The following is an 18,111-nucleotide window of genomic DNA, read 5'->3' on the forward strand; positions in this document are numbered from 1 at the left end:
GTTTGTGTTGCTAAAGGCGGCCACAATACACCGCTTCCCACCTACATCTTTCTTCTTTGACGTCTCCATTATTCATTAAAGAAATTGCAAAAGATTCAGCAACACAGGTGTCCAGAATACTGTGGAATTATGCGATGAATACAGACGATTTATTGCTGGGAACGGTGTTGGAACAAAATGTCCTCTACAATACGTGACGTCACGCGCACGTGTCATCATACCGCGACGTTTCAGCAGGATACTTCGGCGCAAAATTTAAAATTGCAATTTAGTAAACTAACCCAGCCGTATTGGCATGTGTTGCAATGTTAAAATTTCATCATTGATATATAAACTATCAGACTGCGTGGTCGGTATTAGTGGGTTTCAGTAGGCCTTTAATGATCACACCCACCTACCTAACAAGCATACCAGCAACTGCTTATATATATATATATATATATATATATATATATATATATATATATATATATATATATATATATATATATATATATATATATACATATATACATATGTGTGTCAGGAAAAAACACAGAAGTTATATTTTCCCTACAAGCCTGTTTCCCAGAGCATTTTATTTCATAAAATTTCCTGAAGAGCAGGGAAACCTGCAAGAAAGGTTTTTCAATAAGTACCACCACAATGACAACATTAAATACAGTAGTGTAGTAGACCTAAGTATTCATTAAGTACCACCATAATGACAACATTAAAAACAGTAGTGTAGTAGACCTAAGTATTCATTAAGTACCACCATAAAGAGAACATTAAATACAGTAGCGTAGTAGACCTAAGTATTCATTAAGTACCACCATCATGACAACATTACAATACAGTAGTGTAGTAGACTTAAGTATTCATTAAGTACCACCATAAGACAACATTAAATACAGTAGCGTAGTAGACCTCAGTATTCATTAACTACCACCATCATGACAACATTAAATACAGTAGTGTAGTAGACCTAAGTATTCATTAAGTACCACCATAATGACAACATTAAATACATTAGTGTAGTAGACCTAAGTATTCATTAAGTACCACCATAATGACAACATTATAATACAGTAGTGTAGTAGGCCTAAGTATTCATTAAAAACAATGCAGAGGTGTGATATGTTGTCACCATGAATCACTAGCTCTATTGACTTCTTCCCATAATACCATGATGTGTGTAAACATGGACTACATCTCCTCCTGACACCTGCAGTATGTTGTCTGCAAGCAGCCTGTTATTACAAAGTTATTAGAAAGTTATTATAAAGACGCCATGTGAAGCCTTCTCCAAACAACCTCTATACCAACTCTTCAGGACAGTTGGTCGACCTTGGTTCGTAAGACTTGATTGTCTTGTCCTGGGTGCAGCGTTGTAGGACTTACAATATCCTCGATGCCAATGGCGTTCCAGCTTTGCATTATGGGTAAGAAGGAAATGAAGGTGGGGATGAGCCAGCAGCCACCGAGCATCACCGCCACTCTGAGCGAGGTCATCTTGTGTCTGTACACCAGAGGCTGGCAGCAGATGGCGTAGTACCTGGAACACACTTCCAGTGTTATCTCTCCTACACACACATGCACACACACACGCACGTACACACCTGTCCAGTGCAATGCAGCAGAGATGCAGAATGGAAGTGGTGGTGAGCAGGACGTCCAGCGAGGTCCGCACCAGACAGAAGAGCCGGCCGTACTTCCACACGCCGGTGGTCAGCTCGATGGCGGCGAAGGGCATGACCACCAGCGCCACCAGCAGGTCGGCAAAAGCCAGCGAGACGATGAAGTAGTTGGTCTTCTTCTTCCTGAGATAAGCAAGTGATGAACAGTGTTTTCATGAAAAGACCATTCAAGAAACTAACACAATTAAACGGTTTATTGAAAAGTACATTCATTTATTTGCAAAATAATATTATCTCAAACTAATAAAAATAACTATTTATGGCCAATGTAATTACAAACCCCGTTTTCATATGAGTTGGGAGGTTGTGTTAGATGTAAATATAAACGGAATACAATGATTTGCAAATCCCTTTCAACCCATATTCAGTTGAATATGCTACAAAGACAACATATTTGATGTTCAAAGTCATAAACTTTATTTTTTTTGGCAAATAATAATTAACTTAGAATTTTATGGCTGCAACACGTGCCAAAGTAGTTGGGAAAGGGCATGTTCACCACTGTGTTACATCACCTTTTCTATTAACAACACTCAATAAACGTTTGGGAACTGAGGAAACTAATTCTTGAAGCTTCGAAGCTGGAAGTCTTTACCATTTTTGTTTTATGTAGAGCTTCAGTCGTTCAACAGTCCGGGGTCTCCGTTGTCGTATTTTACGCTTCATAATGCGCCACACATTTTCCATGGGAGACATGTCTGCACTGCAGGCAAGCCAGGAAAGTACCTGCACTGTTTTTTTACGAAGCCACTCTGTTGTAACACTTGTCTTGCTGAAATAAGCAGGGGCGTCCATGATAACGTTGCTTGGATGACAACATATGTTGCTCCAAAACCTGTATGGACCTTTCAGCATTAATGGTGCCTTCACAGATGTGTAAGTTACCCATGACTTGGGCACTAATACACCCCCATACCATCACAGATGCTGGCTTTTGAACTTTGCGCCTATAACAATCCGAATGGTTATTTTCCTCTTTGTTCCGGAGGACACCACGTCCACAGTTTCCAAATATAATTTGAAATGTGGACTCGTCAGACCACACAATACTTTTCCATTTTGCATCAGTCCATTTTAGATGAGCTCGGGCCCAGCGAAGCCGGCGGCATTCCTGGAGGTTGTTGATAAATGGGTTTGGCTTTGCATAGAAGAGTTTTAACTTGCACTTACAGATGTAGCGACTAACTGTAGTTACTGACAGTGGTTTTCTGATGTGTTCCTGAGCCCATGTGTTGATATCCTTTACACACTGTCGGTTTTTGATGCAGTACTGCCTGAGGGAACAAAAGTCCGTAATATCATCGCTTACGTGCAGTGATTTCTCCAGATTCTCTGAACCTTTTGATGATTTTACAGACCGTAGATGGTAAAATCCCTAAATTCCTTGCAGTAGCTCGTTGAGAAATGTTGTTCTGAAATTGTTTGACAATTTGCTTACAAAGTGGTGACCATCGCCCCATCCTTGTTTGTGAATTACTTAGCATTTCATGGAAGCTGCTTTTATACCCAATCATGGCACCCACCTGTTCCCAATTAGCCTGCACACCTGTGGGATGTTCCATATAAGTGTTTGATGAGCATTCCTCAACTTTATCAGTATTTATTGCCACCTTTCCCAACTTCTTTGTCACGTGTTGCTGGAATCAAATTCTAAAGTTAATGACTAATTGCAAAAAAAAATGTTTATCAGTTTGAACATCAAATATTTTGTCTTTGTAGAATATTCAACTGAATATGGGTTGAAAATGATTTGCAAATCATTGTATTCTGTTTATATTTACATCTAACACAATTTCCCAACTCATATGGAAACGGGTTGTATTTCATGACCAATTGCTATGTTTCATGATCATTTCCCTCCTCTCTGAGCTTCTACCTCATCCCAATGGTCCTCGAAGCTATGTTGTCTGGGGCTCCAATGCTACATTGTTGTGACTTGAGAACTATCATGCTAATGCTACATTGTTGTGACTTGAGGACTATCATGCCAATGCTACATTGTTGTGACTTGAGGACTATCATGCTAATGCCACATTGTTGTGACTTGAGGACTATCATGCTAATGCCTCATTGTTGTGACTTGAGGACTATCATGCTAATGCTATATTGTTGTGACTTGAGGACTATCATGCTAATGCTACATTGTTGTGACTTGAGGACTATCATGCTAATGCTACATTGTTGTGACTTGAGGACTATCATGCTAATGCTACATTGTTGTGACTTGAGGACTATCATGCTAATGCCGCATTGTTATGACTTGAGGACTATCATGCTAATGCCACATTGTTGTGACTTGAGGACTATCATGCTAATGCCACATTGTTGTGACTTGAGGACTATCATGCTAATGCTACATTGTTGTGACTTGAGGACTATCATGCTAATGCTACATTGTTGTGACTTGAGGACTATCATGTTAATGCTACATTCTTGTGACTTGAGGACTATCATGCTAATGCCATAATGTTGTGACTTGAGGACTATGATGCTAATGCTACATTGTTGTGACTTGAGGACTATCATGCTATTGCTACATTGTTGTGACTTGAGGACTATCATGCTAATGCTACATTGTTGTGACTTGAGGATTATGATGCTAATGCTACATTGTTGTGACTTGAGGACTATCATGCTAATGCTACATTGTTGTGACTTGAGGACTGTGATGCTAATGCTACATTGTTGTGACTTGAGTACTATCATGCTAATGCTACATTGTTGTCACTTGAGGACTATCATGCTAATGCTACATTGTTGTGACTTGAGGACTATGATGCTAATGCTACATTGTTGTTACTTGAGGACTATCATGCTAATGCTACATTGTTGTGACTTGAGGACTATCATGCTAATGCCACATTGTTGTGACTTGAGGACTATCATGCTAATGCTACATTGTTGTGACCTGAGGACTATCATGCTAATGCTACATTGTTGTGACTTGAGGACTATCATGCTAATGCTACATTGTTGTGACTTGAGGACTATGATGCTAATGCTACATTGTTGTGACCTGAGGACTATCATGCTAATGCTACATTGTTGTGACTTGAGGACTATCATGCTAATGCTACATTGTTGTGACTTGAGGACTATCATGCTAATGCCACATTGTTGTCACCTGAGGACTATCATGCTAATGCTACATTGTTGTGACTTGAGGACTATCATGCTAATGCCACATTGTTGTGACGTGAGGACTATCATGCTAATGCTACAGTGTTGTGACTTGAGGACTATAATGCTAATGCTACATTGTTGTGACTTGAAGACTATCATGCTAATGCTACATTGTTGTGACTTGAGGACTATGATGCTAATGCTACATTGTTGTGACTTGAGGACTATCATGCTAATGCCACATTGTTGTGACTTGAGGACTATCATGCTAATGCCACATTGTTGTGACTTGAGGACTATGATGCTAATGCTACATTGTTGTGACCTGAGGACTATCATGCTAATGCTACATTGTTGTGACTTGAGGACTATGATGCTAATGTTACATTGTTTTGACTTGAAGACTATGATGCTAATGCTACATTGTTGTGACTTGAGGACTATGATGCTAATGATACAATGTTGTGACTTGAGGACTATCATGCTAATGCTACATTGTGGTAACTTACACAAGGAGTGCAAGAAGCATTTGAGAGAGTTTGAAAAGACCGACCGTAGATTTCGATCCTTGCAGAGCGCCACCATGACCAGCAGGTTTCCAAACACCGTCATGACGATGATGATTGACAGCCCGGCGGTGAGAAGGATGCTCTCAAGTGACTTCAGCAGTTCTTCTTCCCGTTCTGCCTTGATGACATCATCCTCAAATCTAGAAAGAGTGAGATGAAATGGTTGCTTGTTAGGCGCAGTGATGAGCGCAGAACTTACAGTCCAGGCGATGCCGCGGCCATCACTGGTCATCTGCCTCGAGGTCGGCCCAGGTCAGCCCATCTTCCCGCCCTGGTGGAACATTGGCAGGAGAAATATCTTCTACACCAGCATGCTTTAGATGTGTGATCTTTAATTCCACAACTTCTAGAAGATTCACTTTGAACAAACAGCTGTCAAAATAGGGAGATCATGCTAATGTGCTTTGTAAGCAGAAAGGTAGACCAGTATACGTTAAGAACTACCTTTTTGAGTCCTTACTGTACTTGAAGCCACTTTACACAATGTTTTGTATCAGCAGGGGGCCTCATTGGCTTTGAAAACCCATCACCACTTCAGATCTTGTTTTTGGAAGACCGCTGGGAGGAGTTGTCGCACTCAAACGTCAACACCGTGCTCTCAAAGTCATCCTGTCAATACTTACACGTATGGTTATACGAACCCTGTTTCCATATGAGTTGGGAAATTGTGTTGGATGTAAATATAAACGGAATACAATGATTTGCAAATGTAAACGGAATACAATGATTTGCAAATGTAAACGGAATACAATGATTTGCGAATCCTTTTCAACCCATATTCAATTGAATGCACTACAAAGACAAGATATTTGATGTTCAAACTCATAAACTTTATATTTTTTGCAAATAATAATTAACTTAGAATTTTATGGCTGCAACACGTGCCAAAGTAGTTGGGAAAGGGCATGTTCACCACTGTGTTACATCACCTTTTCTTTTAACAACACTCATTAAACGTTTGGGAACTGAGGAAACTAATTGTTGAAGCTTTGAAAGTGGAATTATTTCCCATTCTTGTTTTTATGTAGAGCTTCAGTCGTTCAACAGTCCGGGTTCTCCGCTGTCGTATTTTACGCTTCATAATGCGCCACACATTTTCGATGGGAGACAGGTCTGGACTGCAGGCGGGCCAGTCTAGTCCCTGCACTCGTTTTTAACAAAGCCACGCTGTTGTAACACTTGTCTTGCTGAAATAAGCAGGGGCGTCCATGATAACATTGCTTGGATGACAACAATCCTGTATGGACCTTTCAGCATTAATGGTGCCTTCACAGATGTGTAAGTTACCCATGCCTTGGGCACTAATACACCCCCATACCATCACAGATGCTGGCTTTTGAACTTTGCGCCTATAACAATCCGAATGGTTATTTTCCTCTTTGTTCTGAAAGACACCACATCTTCTGTTTCCAAATATAATTTGAAATGTGGACTCATCAGACCACAGAACACTTTTCCACTTTGCATCAGTCCATCTTAAGTGAGCTCGGGCCCAGCCAAGCCAGCTGCGTTTCAGGAAATTGTTGATAAATGGGTTAGGCTTTGGATAGTAGAGTTTTAACTTGCACTTACAGATGTAGCGATCAACTGTAGTTACTGACAGTGGTTTTATGAAGTGTTCCTGAGCCCATGTGGTGATATCCTTTACACACTGATGTCGGTTTTTGATGCCGTACCGCCTGAGGGATCAAAGGTCCGTAATATCATGGCTTACGTGCAGTGATTTCTCCAGATTCTCTGATCCTTTTGATGATTTTACGGACCGTAGATGGTAAAATCCCTAAATTCCTGGATGGCAGTAATAGAGTATCTCCGTCATGGATGGCAGTAATACTGTATCTCCGTCATGGATGGCGGTTATACTGTATCTCTGTCATGGATGGCAGTAATGTTGTATCTCAGTCATGGATGGCAGTAATACTGTATCTCCGTCATGGATGGCAGTAATACTGTATCTCCGTCATGGATGGCAGTAATACTGTATCTCCGTCATGGATGGCGGTAATACTGTATCTCTGTCATGGATGGCGGTAATACTGTATCTCCGTCTTTGATGGCGGTAATTCTATATCTCCGTCATGGATGGCGGTAATTCTGTATCTCCGTCATGGATGGCAGTAATACTGTATCTCCATCATGGATGGCGGTAATACTGTATCACTGTCACGGATGGCGATAATACTGTATCTCCCTCATGGATGGCAGTGATAGTGTATCCCCGCCATGGATGGCAGTGATACTGTATCTCCGTCATGGATGGCGGTAATACTGTATCTCCGTCATGGATGGCAGTAATACTGTATCTCCGTCATGGATGGCAGTAATGTATCTCAGTCATGGATGGCAGTAATACTGTATCACCGTCATGGATGGCGGTAATACTGTATCTCCGTCATGGATGGCGGTAATACTGTATCTCCGTCATGGATGGCAGTAAAACGTCTGCTGGCTTCCATTGAGGACAAAAGTGCATCATGAATTCTCAAGAAGTTAGAACAATATTTGGCATGTTTTAGCAAAAATGTCAAAATCAGATCTAATTGTTGGAGTTAGCACCAAGCCTCGTGAGTACTGACAGGACTGATCTGGACGCCACATCTTCTCACAGCTTTGAGATGTGAGCGTGTGTGTGCTCACACCAACACTTTATCAGATCTGGTTGCTAAGGAAACTGTGCTGATTATTTTATCACTCTGTAATCATTGAGCATGTTATTACTGTAAACTGTAATATTTGAGCATGGTATCACTCTGTTATATTTGAGCATATTATCAATGTAATATGTAATATTTGTGCATGGTATCACTCTGTAATATTTGAGCATGGTATCACTCTGTAATCTGTAATATTTGAGCATGGTATCACTCTGTAATCTGTAATATCTGGACAGGAAGAAGCTGAATCTCCCAGATTAAACAAATGAAAAGTTGATACTTTACGTTAAAAGTGTCAAAGTTAGTTTGTGACGAACCCCAAGATGCAAAGATGGAGGCAGGCATGGAGTGAGAAAACGTGATTTAATATAAAATACTACAACAAAACCAAACAAAGGGTACAAACAACAAGCGCACACGTGGGCGGATAACAAACAAAAAGGCCTAGCGTGGATGCTAGCAGGTATCTAGCAGGAAATAGAAGTCGTCTTTATAATAAGAAAACAAACTGGAAGCAGGGAACAAAACACAGTAAGCTAATAAACATCTAACTAAATATAGCTTGCCGCAACGCTGCATTGACTCGACGAGATACGACACGACAGGTAGCAATGACAAGAGCGACAAGAAGTGACATCGACAAGACAATAATCCAGCACTCACTGGAAGACAAAGCAGGTACAAATAGGAGTGGGCTGATTGAGACCAGGTGTGGCCAGGTGCCAATCAGCCCCAGCTGAGGGGAAACAAAGCACTCAGGGAGACAAACAGGAAACTGAACCAAAATAAGAGTGCTGACAGGAACTAAGGACAGGAAATACTAAAGACACAGAGGAGAAACTAAAACACAAACAGTCAGTGGCAAGCCTGACAAAAAGTGGAGCTGTGCTTTAATGTACAATTACACATTTAAAACAAATATTTGTCTCAATGTACAATATTGTGAGTGTGACCGTGGTGAAAGAGTGAAGCAAGCAGTGGGCGGGGGGGTCATCCATCCATCCATCATCTTCCGCTTATCCGAGGTCGGGTCGCGGGGGCAGCAGCCTAAGCAGGGAAGCCCAGACTTCCCTCTCCCCAGCCACTTCGTCTAGCTCTTCCCGGGGGATCCCGAGGCGTTCCCAGGCGAGCCGGGAGACATAGTCTTCCCAACGTGTCCTGGGTCTTCCCCGTGGCCTCCTACCGGTTGGACGTGCCCTAAACATTTCCCTAGGGAGGTGTTCGGGTGGCATCCTGACCAGATGCCCGAACCACCTCATCTGGCTCCTCTCGATGTGGAGGAGCAGCGGCTTTACTTTGAGCTCCTCCCGGATGGCAGAGCTTCTCACCCTATCTCTAAGGGAGAGCCCCGCCACCCGGCGGAGGAAACTCATTTCGGCCGCTTGTACCCGTGATCTTATCCTTTCGGTCATGACCCAAAACTCATGACCATAGGTGAGGATGGGAACGTAGATCGACCGGTAAATTGAGAGCTTTGCCTTCTGGCTCAGCTCCTTCTTCACAACGGATCGGTACAACGTCCGCATTACTGAAGACGCCGCGCCGATCCGCCTGTCGATCTCACGATCCACTCTTCCCCCACTCGTGAACAAGACTCCTAGGTACTTAAACTACTCCACTTGGGGCAGGGTCTCCTCCCCAACCTGGAGATGGCACTCCACCCTTTTCCGGGCGAGAACCATGGACTCGGACTTGGAGGTGCTGATTCTCATTCCGGTCGCTTCACACTCGGCTGCGAACCGGTCCAGTGAGAGCTGAAGATCCCGGCCAGATGAAGCCATCCGGACCACATCATCTGCAAAAATCAGAGACTTAATCCCGCGGCCACCAAACCGGAACCCCTCAACCCCTTGACTGCGCCTAGAAATTCTGTCCATAAAAGTTATGAACAGAATCGGTGACAAAGGGCAGCCTTGGCGGAGTCCAACCCTCACTGGAAACGTGTCCGACTCACTGCCAGCAATGCGGACCAAGCTCTGACACTGATCATACAGGGAGCGGACCGCCACAATAAGACAGTCCGATACCCCATACTCTCTGAGCACTCCCCACAGGACTTCCCGAGGGACACGATCGAATGCCTTCTCCAAGTCCACAAAGCACATGTAGACTGGTTGGGCAAACTCCCATGCACCCTCAAGAACCCTGCCGAGAGTCTAGAGCTGGTCCACAGTTCCACGGCCAGGACGAAAACCACACTGTTCCTCCTGAATCCGAGGTTGGACTATCCGGCGGTGGGGGGGTCAATGTACTTCTAATATATTTATTTATTTCTTGACCGATACTCCAGCCTGCAGCTAGGTGGCTTTGAGAAGGCATTCGACCGTGTCCCTCGGGAAGTCCTGTGGGGAGTGCTCAGAGAGTATGGGGTATCGGACTGTCTTATTGTGGCGGTCCGTTCCCTGTACGATCAGTGTCAGAGCTTGGTCCGCATTGCTGGGAGTAAGTCGGACACGTTTCCAGTGAGGGTTGGACTCCGCCAAGGCTGTCCTTTGTCACCGATTCTGTTCATAACTTTTATGGACAGAATTTCTAGGCGTAGTCAAGGCGTTCCGGTTTGGTGGCCGCGGGATTAGGTCTCTGCTTTTTGCAGATGATGTGGTCCTGATGGCTTCATCTGGCTGGGATCTTCAGCTCTCACTGGATCGGTTCGCAGCCGAGTGTGAAGCGACCGGAATGAGAATCAGCACTTCCAAGTCCGAGTCCATGGTTCTCGCCCGGAAAAGGGTGGAGTGCCATCTCCGGGTTGGGGAGGAGACCCTGCCCCAAGTGGAAGAGTTCAAGTACCTAGGAGTCTTGTTCACGAGTGGGGGAAGAGTGGATCGTGAGATCGACAGGCGGATCGGTGCGGCGTCTTCAGTAATGCGGACGTTGTACCGATCCGTTGTGGTGAAGAAGGAGCTGAGCCGGAAGGCAAAGCTCTCAATTTACCGGTCGATATACGTTCCCATCCTCACCTATGGTCATGAGCTTTGGGTCATGACCGAAAGGATAAGATCACGGGTACAAGCGGCCGAAATGAGTTTCCTCCGCCGTGTGGCGGGGCTCTCCCTTAGAGATAGGGTGAGAAGCTCTGCCATCCGGGAGGAACTCAAAGTAAAGCCGCTGCTCCTTCACATCGAGAGGAGCCAGATGAGGTGGCTCGGGCATCTGGTCAGGATGCCACCTGAACACTTCCCTAGGGAAATGTTTAGGGCACGTCCAACCCGTAGGAGGCCACGGGGAAGACCCAGGACACGTTGGGAAGACTATGTCTTCCGGCTGGCCTGGGAACGCCTCGGGATCACCTGGGAAGAGCTAGACGAAGTGGCTGGGGAGAGGGAAGTCTGGGCTTCCCTGCTTAGGCTGCTGCCCTCGCGACCCGACCTCGGATAAGCGGAAGAAGATGGATGGTGTTTGCATATTGTGGACTACATGTACCTGGCAGTATGAACGGTTTGAAACAATAGCATTCAGTACCTTGGTAAAATGTCTCCTCTTTAGGCTGCTAAGCATGCTCTACTTTTTGTCACCACACTACAGAATTTTTAGCGTGATTGCAGTACCGTGTCTGACCAAATTATTACATATGGCTCCTTTACTAAAACAAAAAAATAAATCTCATTAATTTCATAAAGGATGAATAAAGACATTAAAGGCCTACTGAAACCCACTACTACCGACCACGCAGTCTGATAGTTTATATATCAATGATGAAATATTAACATTGCAACACATGCCAATACGCCCGGTTTAGTTGACTAAATTGCAATTTTAAATTTCCCGCGAAGTATACTGTTGAAAACGTCGCGGAATGATGACACGTGTGTGTGACATCACGGGTTGTAGCGGACATGTTCTTCCAGCACCGATCACGGCTAAAAGTCGTCTGCTTTAAGCGCATAATTCCACAGTATTCTGGACATCTGTATTGCTGAATCTTTTGCAATTTGTTCAATTAATAATGGAGACGTCAAAGAAGAAAGATGTAGGTGGGAAGCGGTGTATTGCGGCCGCCTTTAGCAACACAAACACAGCCGGTGTTTCTTTGTTTACATTCCCTAAAGATGACGGTGAAGCTTTAATATGGAACAGAGCGGTCAGGCGAACATGGTTCTCTACCACATGTCAACCAGCAGGTTTCGGTGAGAAAATTGTGGTAATAAGTCGGCTTTTACCGAAGATATGAGTGGAGCTTGTGTCGTTCTTCCTGCATCTGTCAAAGAGGCTGCTGTGACTCTCTTGCCTCCTCCGTGGCTTCCCTCAGAGACACTGGCGGTCACTACACCCCTTCGATTTTCAGGTACAACTATATAATCTCACTAAAACACTAGTAACACAATAAGCAGATAAGGGATTTTCCAGAATTATCCTAGTAAATGTGTCTAATAACATCTGAATCGCTCCCACTGCCCTCTTTTTTTCCTAGTCCTTCACTCTCACTATCCTCATCCACAAATCTTTCATCCTCGCTCAAATTAATTGGGAAATCGTCTCTTTCTCGGTCCGAATCGCTCTCGCTGCTGGTGGCCATGATTGTAAACAATGTTCAGATGAGAGGAGCCCCACAACTCGTGACGTCACGCGTACATCGTCTGCTATTTCCGGTATAGGCAAGGCTTTTTTATTAGCGACCAAAAATTGCGAACTTTATCGTCGATGTTCTCTACTAAATCCTTTCAGCAAAAATATGGCAATATCGCGAAATTATCAAGTATGACACATAGAATGGACCTGCCATCCCCGTTTAAATAAAAAAATCTCATTTCAGTAGGCCTTTAATGACTTTCCTGTTTTGTTTGATCAGCCGTTTTACTGCCTTCAAATATCTTTACAACCACTGTTGCCTTTTTGAAGCCTGCAGAATGGCAGCATCGGGTGTGGTCTTACTGTAAATGTTGTTTGCAAAGCTGACGACATCATGCCAGCCATCGGACTCAGAGAAGGCTTCCTCTTCATGACTTTTATTAGACAGGAAAGAAAAAATAGGTCGAATAATGAAGTTGCTTTGTCAGAAAAACAGAACCATTAGGACAGGGGTGTCAAACGTACGGCCTGCGTGCCGGATTAGGCCGCAATCAGGTTTTATCCGACCCGCGTGATGAGTTTGCTAAGAATAAAAATGAGCCGACATTTTTGAATGAAAGCAACTGCTGTTCTAAATGTGTCCACTAAATGTCGCAATAGCAATCATTTGTATCTGTAGAGCAGCTCTTTGATCGCTCTGATGTGGCTCAGCCGCATACTTGCCGACCACTCCGATTTTTCCAGAAGGTTTTCGGATTTCAGTGCCTCTCCCAGGGAAAACGTTCTACGATTTTCACTCGGATGACAATATTGATGGCGTGCCGAAATTTGCACTCACTGAAACATGTCATTGCACCCGACTTTACACATTGCTATCTACGTGCCGGCCGATCACTTGTAATATGCGGCCTCTGTTATTACGCAAAAGTGATTGCAAGGCATACTCGTTCAACAGCCATATAGGTTACACTGAGGGTTGTGATATAAACAACTTTAACACTCTTACTAATATGTGCCATACTGTAAACCCACACCAAACAAGATAGAGAAACACATTTCGGGAGAACATCCGCACCATAACACAACATAAACACAGTAGAATAAATACCCAAAATCCCATGCATCCCTAACTCTTCCGTGCTACATTATACACCCGCCTCCCCAACCTCAACCAGCCCACAGAGGGGGGAGGGGGTTATTTTTAAGTTATCGTGCCATGATTTTACACGTCCGGCCCACTTGGGAGTAGATTTTTCTCCGTGTGGCCCCCGATCTACAATGAGTTTGACACCCCTGCAGTTTGACACCTCTGTTATTACGCGAAAGTGATTGCAAGGCATACTCGTTCAACAGCCATACAGGTTACACTGAGGGTTGTGATATAATCAACTTTAACACTCTTACTAATATGTGCCACACTGTAAACCCACACCAAACAAGATAGAGAAACACATTCCGGGAGAACATCCGCACCATAACACAACATAAACACAGTAGAATAAATACCCCAAATCCCATGCATCCCTAACTCTTCCGGGCTACATTATACACCCGCCTCCCCAACCCAGCCCACAGAGGGGGGAGGGGGTTCCGTCCGGCCCACTTGGGAGTAGATTTTTCTCCGTGTGGCCCCCGATCTAAAATGAGTTTGACACCTCTGCATTAGGAGAAAGAACCACATTGGGGACTCTCTTAGTGCAGAAAAGCATAAAAACTTCTGTTGCAAGTTATCAAATCAAACCAAAGTCATTTTATAAAAACCAAATCTGGCCAAAAGCAAAATATTGTTATGGACCACAAAACGGGTCAAATTCTCCTGTTGTCTTGGTCCCTATCCAAAGAAGCTGCTAGAATGTTAGGGCGGCAGTAAAGCAACAGAAGTAGAACTCAGGTTTAAAGGCCCACTGAAACTACCGTCCACGCAGTCTGATAGTTTATATATCAATGATGAAATATTAACATTGCAACACATGCCAATACGGCCTTTTTAGTTTACTAAATTACAACTTTAAATTTTCTGCGGAGTTTCTTGTTGAAAACGCCGCGGAATGATGACGCGTGTTTGTGACGTTATTGGTTGGAGGGGAAATTTTAGCCCAGCACCACTTACGGCAAAAAGTCGTCTCTTTTCATCGCATAATTACACAGTATTTTGGACATCTGTGTTGCTGAGTCTTTCGCAATTTGTTCAATTAATAATGGAGACTATAAAGAAGAATGCTGTTGGTGGAAAGCGGTGGATTGCAGCTGCCTTTAGCACCGAAACACAGCCGGTGTTTCTTTGTTTGTTGTGAAGCTTTAACACAGAGCGGTCAAGCGAACATGTTTCTCTACGTCAACCAGCAGGTTTTTGGATGGGAAAATTGTCGGCTCTTACCGGAGACTTCAGTGGATTATGGGACTTTCTCCTGTAGCTGTCAAAAAGGCAGCTGCGATCTTGGCTCATCATCGGCTTCTCTCTGAGACACTGGCGTTCACCGCAGCCATCCGACTTTCAGGTATGACTTTACTCATCTAATCTCACTAAAATACTATTAACACAATAAGCAGATAAGGGATTTTCCAGAATTATCCTAGTAAATGTGTATAATTACATCTGAAACGCTACCACTGCCGCCACCCGGAGCTGTCGCTTTTTCTTTTTTTTTTTTTTTTTGTGCCTCACTCTAACTTTCCTCATCCAAAAATCTTTCATCCTCGCTCAATTTAATGGGGAAATTGTCGCTTTCTCGGTCCGAATAGCTCTTGCTGCTGGAGGCTATGATTGTAAACAATGTGAGGATGTGAGGAGCCCTCACACCGGTGACGTCATGCGCAATCGTCTGCGACTTCCGGTAAAGGCAAGGCTTTTTTATTAGCGACCAAAAGTTGCGAACTTTATCGTCAATGTTCTCTACTAAATCCCTTCAGCAAAAATATGGCAATATCGCAAAATGATCAAGTATGACACATAGAATGGACCTGCTATTCCCGTTTAAATAAGAAAATTTCATTTCAGTAGGCCTTTAAATCCATCACAACAAAGACCTCACACAGAACACGGAACTCACCCAAGCTCTATCTACCAATAGTAAATAATTTTTTTAAAATTCTGAATTAAAAGGGTGATCCGGATCATCTTCAAGGTTTACTCCTTAATCATCCCATTTCTAACATTTCCTTCAAGTTGAATGAAATTGCTGCCAAAACTTTTGTTCCCATTTAGATATAAAAATAAACACATCGCAGTCATTACATAACTGGCTGGCAAGAATACGAAATCCAAGGACAAAGGAAATGTACGTCTTCCATACTGGCTGCAAGAGGGTTCACTCTTTGCATTGATCTCAGCACCTGGGCACGTTTGTTGAAATAAAGAGAGTGAACCCTCACATTACATCTACTGTAGTTTGTTATTTCCACAGGGACTTTTTCATCACTACACACACTGTCAAATGTTCAAGACTGTATTTCTTAATCATTGTATGCGGCAGCTTGCAGATCATTCAAAACCAAATCCACTATCTTAAAATAATATCAATATGGTCAACAGCTCTAATGGAGCTGTAATGTTGATTACTCGCTTAGAAATGACTGAAATCACAAAACATTTGCACCATGTTCTAATTTATTGAGATGCAAACGATAATTCTGGAGAAAATAGTGACTTTTACTCTCAAATGTGTGCATTGCTGAACATGTACAGCCAATAGCACACCTGCAGGATGGTCCTCCTAAACAATATTCTACTGTAAATGCATCACATTAACATTCAATTCTTTCCTTCCAACTGTAACCCAATTTTCCCTGGGGATCTTCTCCAACTAGCCCACGTGAGTTTGCTCACCTGCGACAGGCTCCTGGCCTCCGTTCCTCCTGTTCAGGTGTGCTGAGATGCTCTCATACTCCAGCTGGACTCTCCAATAGAAGGCTGCTTCCTGCAGGGAAATAGAGAGCAGAGAGAGAGGGAGAGAGTGAAAATAGAACAAGAGGCAGTGTGGGGACCAATGCTGCCATCTTGTGGTCACATGGAGCAATGACCTCCCACAATGATGTCATCTAGTGGTCACATGGAGCAATGACCTCCAACAATGCTGCCATTTAGTGGTCACATGAAGCAATGACCACCCACAATGATGTCATCTAGTGGTCACATGGAGCAATGACCTCCAACAATGCTGCCATTTAGTGGTCACATGGAGCAATGAACTCCAACAATGCTGCCATCTAGTGGTCACATGGAGCAATGACCTCCAACAATGCTGCCATCTAGTGGTCACATGGAGCATTGACCTCCAACAATGCTGCGATTTAGTGGTCACATGGAGCAATGACCTCCCACAATGCTGCCACCTAGTGGTCACATGGAGCAATGAACTCCAGCAATGCTGCCGTCTAGTGGTTACAGGGAGCAATGACCTTCCACAATGCTGCCATCTAGTGGTCACATGGAGCAATGACCTTCCACAATGCTGCCATCTAGTGGTCACATGGAGCAATGACCTCCAACAATGCTGCCATCTAGTGGTCACATGGAGCAATGACCTCCCACAATGCACACATTGCTTGGAAGAGTATGGTATTGAAGAACTTTTATCAACTTTTCTTTCATTTGTACAACTCACAAAACGTTAGGGATGTTCCACTATCGGGTAGAATTTCAGGATTTATATCAAATGTACTAAAAACTAGTCAATAGTTTGGGGGACAGTTGCAATGTCTTTCTCACATTCACATACATTCATGTTTTCAAAACAAAACATTTCAGCATGTCAACATGCATTCTAAAAAAGCAGGAAAATAAATCAATGAACAAAATGTTGGACAGTGGGCTTTTAGGAAAAAATAATTGCACAATGAAAAATACAAAACACATATGAGTATTTCCATTATGTGCCGCAACCAATGTACACGTAGCGTAAAAATATATCTTTGAAAAAAACATGGACATATAACATAGACATATAAGACAGGTTACATACAGGGTTGTAGCAGACATATAAGACAGGTTACATACAGGGTTGTAGTAGACATAAGACAGGTTACATATAAGACAGGTTACATACAGGGTTGTAGTAGACATATAAGACAGGTTACATACAGGGTTGTAGTAGACATATAAGACAGGTTACATACAGGGTTGTAGCAGACATATAAGACAGGTTACATACAGGGTTGTAGTAGACATATAAGACAGGTTACATACAGGGTTGTAGTAGACATATAAGACAGGTTACAGACAATGTTGTAGTAGACATATAAGACAGGTTACATACAAGGTTGTAGTAGACATATAAGACAGGTTACCTACCAGATTGTAGTAGACTTATAAGACAGGTTACATACAGGGTTGTAGTAGACATATAAGACAGGTTACATACAGGGTTGTAGTAGACATATAAGACAGGTTACATACAGGGTTGTAGTAGACATATAAGACAGGTTACATACAGGGTTGTAGTAGACATATAAGACAGGTTACATACTGGGTGGTAGTAGACATATAAGACAGGTTACATACAGGGTTGTAGTAGACAGATAAGACAGGTTACATACAGGGTTGTAGTAGACATATAAGACAGGTTACATACAGGGTTGTAG

General features: G+C 43.2%; 1 protein-coding gene across 2 annotated transcripts in view; it reads right to left on the reverse strand.

Annotated features, from left to right (window-relative positions):
- The window catches only part of si:dkey-247m21.3 (5-hydroxytryptamine receptor 4), a 77,322-nt gene extending 60,868 nt beyond the window's left edge, over positions 1–16,454 (reverse strand). The window contains exons 1-5 of one of the 2 annotated variants that reach the window (XM_061876966.1): positions 16,358–16,454; positions 5,571–5,642; positions 5,356–5,511; positions 1,602–1,802; positions 1,384–1,537 (exon numbers count right to left, since the gene is read on the reverse strand). In XM_061876966.1, the coding sequence (XP_061732950.1) occupies positions 1,384–1,537; positions 1,602–1,802; positions 5,356–5,511; positions 5,571–5,593 (534 nt within the window). In that variant the 5' untranslated portion in view covers positions 5,594–5,642; positions 16,358–16,454. The remainder of the gene's footprint in view (positions 1–1,383; positions 1,538–1,601; positions 1,803–5,355; positions 5,512–5,570; positions 5,643–16,357) is intronic. The other variant, XM_061876967.1, reaches the window with a different exon arrangement.
- Positions 16,455–18,111: the final 1,657 nt, after the last annotated feature.

The sequence above is a fragment of the Nerophis ophidion genome, linkage group LG17, assembly GCF_033978795.1.
Source record: "Nerophis ophidion isolate RoL-2023_Sa linkage group LG17, RoL_Noph_v1.0, whole genome shotgun sequence".
Classification (NCBI taxonomy): Eukaryota; Metazoa; Chordata; class Actinopteri; order Syngnathiformes; family Syngnathidae; genus Nerophis; species Nerophis ophidion.